At 43.6% G+C, this 7,500-nt stretch overlaps 1 protein-coding gene across 1 annotated transcript in view; it reads right to left on the bottom strand.

Moving 5' to 3' along the window:
* cux1b (cut-like homeobox 1b) overlaps positions 1-7,500 on the bottom strand; it is a 19,638-nt gene that overhangs the window by 11,914 nt on the left and 224 nt on the right. Inside the window, exons 2-10 of the mRNA XM_063207283.1 lie at positions 5,403-5,513; positions 5,178-5,225; positions 4,887-4,965; positions 4,523-4,660; positions 2,607-2,730; positions 2,080-2,156; positions 1,508-1,574; positions 1,296-1,344; positions 854-952 (exon numbers count right to left, since the gene is read on the bottom strand). Coding sequence (XP_063063353.1) covers positions 854-952; positions 1,296-1,344; positions 1,508-1,574; positions 2,080-2,156; positions 2,607-2,730; positions 4,523-4,660; positions 4,887-4,965; positions 5,178-5,225; positions 5,403-5,513 — 792 coding nt within the window. The remainder of the gene's footprint in view (positions 1-853; positions 953-1,295; positions 1,345-1,507; positions 1,575-2,079; positions 2,157-2,606; positions 2,731-4,522; positions 4,661-4,886; positions 4,966-5,177; positions 5,226-5,402; positions 5,514-7,500) is intronic.

Genomic DNA, 7,500 nt, shown 5'->3' with positions numbered 1-7,500 from the left:
TGGAAAATATTTCATTCTTTTTTTAAATCATGGAGTCATGCACCCTCCAGGTTATGAAGAAAATGAATACTTCAGCTTGATTTAGTGGTCAGTCTGAAAGACTGCATATATGATGGTAAAGGGGTGCAGAGATGCCTTGGTTATGGTCTTTTTACTCATGTAGAGCATTAAAATGAATGTTGAATGATACATACAGACTTTAAACAGCAAACATAGCTACCAAGGCATTATATTTTGGAGCACCGCCTTTAGATATTGCCCCATAATGGTGGCAAATTTCAATCTCTACTATGTTCCAACAGTGTGGTTCCATCATAGGAGTAAACAGGTCACAAAATTGTTTTCTTGCAGTCAAGATATGCCACATATTAAGCATAAAAAAGGTAAACAAGTTGAAGAACACACCTATCAGTTGAGCTGCTGAAATCATGTCTTGGACATCAAAATATCTAATGTTTGAATACAATTATGCCATCAGTCAAAGTATTTAACTGTTCAGTCTCATCCCTTGTGTTGTGTTTAGTCTTATCCAATATGAAAAGCATTTTATTGGCCCTGTCCCAACTTTTTTGGGATTTGTTGCAAGGGTGAAATTTTAAATGATCACATAATTACCTCAAAACAATAATCTGCTCAACTTTAACAACTGATATGTTGTCTGTACATAATGCTCTACCTTATTAACTTATTAGATGTTTTGAAAATGCCAGCATTTTCATTTTATTCACATAATACAAAGTGTCCCAACTTTTTTGGAATCCGCTTTGTACGCTGTGTGTGTGTGTGTGTGTGTGTGTGTGTGTGTGTGTGAGTGTGTGTTGTGTGTGTGTGTGTGTGAGTTTTTTGTGTGTACCGTGTCCGGAGCTCTCGGCTCGGTGTGTGTGAGCTGTGTGTGTGTTGAGTTGAGCTGCTCCCTGAGAGATTCAGCCTCCCTCTCAGCTGTCTCCGCTCTCTAGAAGAGAAACAGACACACACAATGATTAACACACACACACACACACACACACACACACACACACACACACACACACACACACACACACACACACACACACACACACACACACACACACACACACACACACACACACACAATAATATCATACACATAAATACATACACACACAATGTAATATACAGTATATACACACAATCACACACAAACATGCACATTGTAGACAGGGGACACGCACTAGCACACAAAGATACACTCACATTGAGCACACACACACACACAAAAAAAAACACACACACACACTGAGCATGGTTCCACGGTTGCTGCCAGATTGGCTTACCTGATTGGCTCGTTCCAGATCTGTCATCACCATGTCTACCTCATCGCTCCTATCAGAGTGCAGACAGCAGCGTTAGCTCCCGCCCACCTCACATTTTACAGTCCAATTAGTTAATGATCACTCCGTGTGTGTGTGTGTGTGTGTGTGTGTGTGTGTGTGTGTGTGTGTGTGTGTGTGTGTGTGTGTGTGTGTGTGTGTGCGTTGTTGCGTACCTTGCAGTAGACTCTTCATCATATTTGGCCTTCAGGTCGAAAAGTTCAGCCTGAGTAGCTTCCAACACTGACGGATAAGAGGACAAGAGGAAAAGAGAGAAGAGAAGAGAAGAGAAGAGAAGAGAAGGGAAGGGAAGGGAAGGGAAGAGAAGAGAAGAGAAGAGAAGAGAAGAGAAGAGAAGAGAAGAGAAGAGAAGAGAAAAGGAGAGAAGAGAAGAGAATATGAGAGAAGAGAAGAGAAGAGGACCGGAGGAAAAGAGAGAAGAGAAGAGAAGAGAAGAGAAGAGAAGAGAAGAGAAGAGAAGAGAAGAGAAGAGAAGAGAAGAGAAGAGAAGAGAAGAGAAGAAAGAAGAGAATAGAAGAGAAGGTGGGAAAATAATGACTTTGATGACTCATTACACTGTTATAAAGCTACCAAACTTTGTATATTATAAAATGATTGATGTTACATGAATATAATCGAGGATTTAAGGAATCCTGAGCTCCGCTCTGGTTTACACAGCCATCCTGGGTGGTCGTACCACGTGACTCCGATTGGGTATCTGTGTTAATGCTGCAATGTGATTGGTTACCTGTCTGTAGTGACTGGGCCTTGTGCTCCGCATCCTCCAGCTTAGAGGTCAGACTCGTATGACTCTCCTGAAGCTTCCTACATACACACACAGGCACACACGCACGCACGGGGGGTGGGGAGAGAGAGGATCAGAGTGTGAGAGACTGAGATGTGTGTGAAAGTATATGTGTGTGTGTGTGTGTGTGTGTGTGTGTGTGTGTGTGTGTGTGTGTGTGTGTGTGTGTGTGTGTGTGTGTGTGTGTGTGTGTGCGCATAGTACCTCTCCTTCTCTGTGTAGTCACTGCAGGTGTTTGTGTGCATGTGTGTGTGTGTGTGTGTACCTCTCCTTCTTTAAATAGTCACATCCTCAGCTGTAGATGTGTGTGTGTGTGTGTGTGTGTGTGTGTGTGTGTGTGTGTGTGTGTGTGTGTGTGTGTGTGTGTGTGTGTGTGTGTGTAGCACCTCTCCTTCTCAGTGTAGTCACTGCTAAGTTGCAGATGTGTGTGTGTGTGTGTGCGCGTGCGTGCGTGCGTGCGCGTGTAGTACCTCTCCTTCTCAGCGTAGTCGCTGCTCAACTGCAGGTGTGTGTGATGGGCCAGTGTCTCTGCTTGACTCTTCAGATTCTGCTCATACTCACGAACCTTCTCTCTCAGAGCCTTCACTGTCACCTCTGCGCGCACGCACACACACACACACACACACACACACACACACACACACACACACACACACACACACACACACACACACACACACACACACACACACACACACACACACACACACACACACACACACACACAACAGGTCAAATACACTCGCCTCCAAAAGAGTTGTCGCCTATCCATCTGTTTGGAATAACAGCTCATAACCTGACTTTCAATTAATCACTTGGCTTCAGAAGTCACTCATATGAAAGCTACAACCCTCCCAAATGAAAATGTATGTACAAAAATACATTTCATGCACCAAAGAAAGATTGACCCTTTATTGAACACAGACAGGGCAGATTTTCACAAGACAAAAGTTTTGTCGCCTATCGAACATAATGTGAAAATGAGCAGATAAGTCACTTCAAAACACTTCAAATACGCAGATTGGGTGTCATACTTAATCACTGAATCCCTCTCACCTCTCCAGAAAATCGACTTTGGCCTTAGGTGTATGTTTAGGGTCATTGTAATCATGGAAAGCAACACAATGAAAATCAATGGAGTTCAATGAGAGATGGTGACATATTCGCTATTCGTAGAGCAATACATGTTTAACTTCATGATTTAATCAATGATAAAAGCCCTCAAACACCTGCAGCATGCATGCAGCTCCTCATAAGAGCTGTATCTGTACCATGTTTCACTTTAGGCACCATTTCTCTTTTTTCATATTATTCATCTCCAACACCATATAGTTTTGATGCCATCAGTTCTAAAATGGTTGAGCTTGGGATCTTGACTTCAGAGTATGAGTCCCATTAGCCTTCATTTTTGTTAGAATTAGGCCTGACACACTCTTGGCTGGCTTTTTTGAGACAAGACAGTGGGAGAGACTTCTTTGGTGTTAAAGGTGAAGAATTTGGAAAAAATACATGGTGCCTAAAGTCAAACATGGGAGGGATACAGCTCTTATGTGGAGCTGCATGCATGCTGCTGGTGTGTGAGGGCTTTTATCATTGATTACATCATGAAGTTAAAAATGTATTGCTCTACGAATAGCAAATATGTCACCATCTCTCATTGAACTCCATTGATTTTCATTGTGTTGCTTTCCATGATTACAATGACCCTAAACATACACCTAAGGCCAAAGTTGATTTTCTGGAGAGGTGTGAGTGAATCAGTGATTAAGTATGACACTCGATCTGCGTATTTGAAGTGTTTTGAAGTGACTTATCTGCTCATTTTCACATTATGTTCGATAGGCGACAAAACTTTTGTCTCGTCAAAATCTGCCCTGTCTGTGTTCATTAAAGGGTCAATCTTTCTTTGGTGCATGAAATTTATTTTTGTACATACATTTTAATTCGAGAGGGTTGTAGCTTTCATATGAGTGACTTCTGAAGCCAAGTGATTAATTGAAAGTCAGGTTATTAGCTGTTATTCCAAACAGATGGGTAGGCGACAACTCTTTTGGAGGCGAGTGTACACACAGGTCATATGCACTCAGGAATCTCTGTCAGATCCTTTACTACCGGTATATCCATACGTATACACACACACACACACACACACACACACACACACACACACACACACACACACACACACACACACACACACACACACACACACACACACACACACATCAGCAAAGCTGTATTTCAGTGAAAATGATGTTCATGAAAATGACAAAGTGCACGCACAGTGTGTGTGTGTGTGTGTGTGTGTGTGTGTGTGTGTGTGTGTGTGTGTGTGTGTGTGTGTGTGTGTGTGTGTGTGTGTGTGTGTGTGTGTATGTGTGTGTACCCTGGTTCTTGACATCTGCAAACTCCTTGTTGTATTCCTCCAGCGTCTCTCGTAGCTTCTGATTCTCTGTCTCGATGTCATGAAGTCGCTGAACCTTCACGTGGAGCTGTTGGGATACTTCCAGCACAGGCACCGGGTCTACACACACACACACACACACATTAACACACACACACAAATAGACAACTTGTGAGGATGGGAGAAGAGCAGCCGGGCTGCAAACCTACCCACTCAACTTACGGGCCAGTCTGCCAGATTTCACGTCAACCTGTGCATCACTAATACATACACACACAGGCATACGCACAATGACGCACACATCACACACACACAGACACAGACACAGACACAGACACACACTTACCTGGCACATCGATTAGTCTCTTGTAGACGTTTAAGAAGGCGGCCTCTGCTTCCTTACTGCGCTTACTCAAAGCATCAATCTGACACCCGCACACACACACACACACACACACACACACACACACACACACACACACGTTAGTCTCAAGGCACAAGGCAAACACGTCAAAAGCAATACAGAAAAATACAGAATAAGCGTCTTTGAGTGTTAAGAAAAGCTATATTAAAAAAAGTATGTATTATTATTATTATTAGAAAACATACACACGCACACCCAGACACACATACCAACCTCGCCCTGGAAGCTTTTGAGCAGGGGAGCCACCTGCTTCCGTAATTCCTGCAGATGATAAACAATAAACAAAAATATGATAAACAATAAACAAACAGATGATAAACAATAAACAAACGGCAAACGCCACTATTACACATTACACAGCAGTGGACAGAATATAAACGCATGATAAAGGCACATGCGTGTGTGTGTTTGTGTGTGTGTGTGTGTGTGTGTGTGTACCTCTGGTGTATTCTTCTTGAAGTCTCGGCTCTGTTCGATGAGTTTCTTTCGTGACTGGTCACTCTCATCTTGTCTGTTGGCCAGCTCTGTGGCTGTAGTGTCCAGCTCCCTCTGAAATATACACACACACACACACACACACACACGAGCGCACACACGCACACACAACACACACACACCGTGACACACGCGACCCAGGTCATTGGTGTTTATGTCTGTGGGTGTAAATCAAACTACTTCCTTCCATCCCTCTTTGTGGCCTCCTGCTTTCTGATGTGAGGCTCGCTGCTCAACGTCATTGATGATCAAAGTTTTTATACAATATCCCACAACAACAACAACACAGAGCTCATTCTGGCATTTGCAATCGAGATGTTGAATAGTCGGGTGGGGGGATTGGGGGGTGCTCTGCGCGCTGATTGACAGCACAAGAAACTTGCTCTTACTCCATGGAGGTGGGGTGACATAGACGGCAGAGGACAGGAGGACCAGGAAAAGACAGGAGGAAAAAAAGTGGTTTGTGCATACTTTCCATTATCCTCCTAACTCCCATCCTTGACCTGTGCGTGTGGCATTATGCTTCGCTGACACACTGCCCTGCATCCGTGGAGACAGCAATTCAGTTTAGCTGCTGTCAGCCTAGCCACAACAACCTTTGGGGGACTTTTTCCCATTCAACATTCCAATAGCAAATGAGAAATGTACCTTTAAATTGTGTTTTTGCTAGATATCGACGTCACCACAAGGCCATAAGCACAAGGGAGGATGGGAGTTTACATAATAACGAACCCTGTGTGTCTAGTGAACTGGTAGGTTTATCTCTTGTAAAGACAGCCCTCTCTAAGCCCCGCTCATCATATCATACCAATACTATCCTGTGTCTGTGGTGGCTACTAATGTACTTTTTATTGCTCAGGGGAGCATTTTCAACCTCTACATCTGTACCTGGCTGTAGCTATTCTCATGTCAGTTCACTTCACTCACATGAACTGGGCAGCATCATTTTGCTTACTGGTCCAATCTGCCTCGCAGGCTGTCAACTCAACTGGGTCCATGCATGCCATTACGATGTCAGGAGGCAAGAGACCGAGGATCAGTCATCAATACGGCAGATGTAACTGACAGCAACATGACATTCCACGAAGTGACACCACACCAACCAGACAAACAGGTTCAGCTAAACACTATCGAGTTATCCCTGCAGTTCTGTTTGCGCTGTCACATTTTTCTTATCAACCACAGTGAGTGACTGCCAGTGTCGCATGAACTCGTTTCACAAAGACTAGTCTAGTCTCTAGACTTGACAGTTGAAAACGATGACGCCAGGACACATACAGAGCTTTGCAATATGCAAAATGTGAATGTTAGTTTGCCCTGTCACTTTCTTCCGGATATTAGCTGGTTAGCTAGAGTGCTAGCAGCGGGTCTGAAATATCGACGTGCTACGTGGCGGATTCTAAACAAATGCTAGAACTACATCACGAGTGAAGATGTCTGTCCCATGTAGCTTAAAAGTCTGAAGAGCCTGTCCATGATATACACCCTTCACATTTAACCATAAACAAAGGAGATGCATACACCTATGTTCTCCAGGGCAGTGTTTTTGTTGACAACTGGACCCAGAAAATGCATGAACGCAGACAAACAAACAGGCAAGTTGCAAATTGATGTTTTGGTGCTAGCTACCTAAAAGACAACTAGCCAAGGTGCATAGCCCCAAGTTTTGCTATACACTTCCAAACAAGTAGCGAATTAGGCTAAATGGGGTTGGTGGTGTTGTCATCAGGTGTTGAGACCGGGTGGATTGATTAAGTATTGTGGTTTTAAATGCATGGGTATTCAGAAACACGAGTGAGCGACTATCTATTACACAGGCTGCAATATTGTTTACTTAGGCTAGCTACTTGTCATGTCATTTATGATCTCAGTCCTACACCCCCGATAGTTCTACAGTTTAACACAGTCGTTGGGTTCCTGGACTGGCATGAAAACATTACATTCCAGAGCCATAACTATCCCTTTGCACTGTTCTGACTATCGGCACAGAGAGTTGTCCGGGTGCAAGCTGTAGGGCTAAATGGTGAGAGATTAGAACTAG

This window comes from Engraulis encrasicolus, chromosome 9 (assembly GCF_034702125.1).
Source record: "Engraulis encrasicolus isolate BLACKSEA-1 chromosome 9, IST_EnEncr_1.0, whole genome shotgun sequence".
Taxonomy (NCBI): domain Eukaryota; kingdom Metazoa; phylum Chordata; class Actinopteri; order Clupeiformes; family Engraulidae; genus Engraulis; species Engraulis encrasicolus.
The sequence above is the reverse complement of the archived record's forward strand: the minus strand, read 5'-3'. Positions and strand labels throughout refer to the sequence as shown.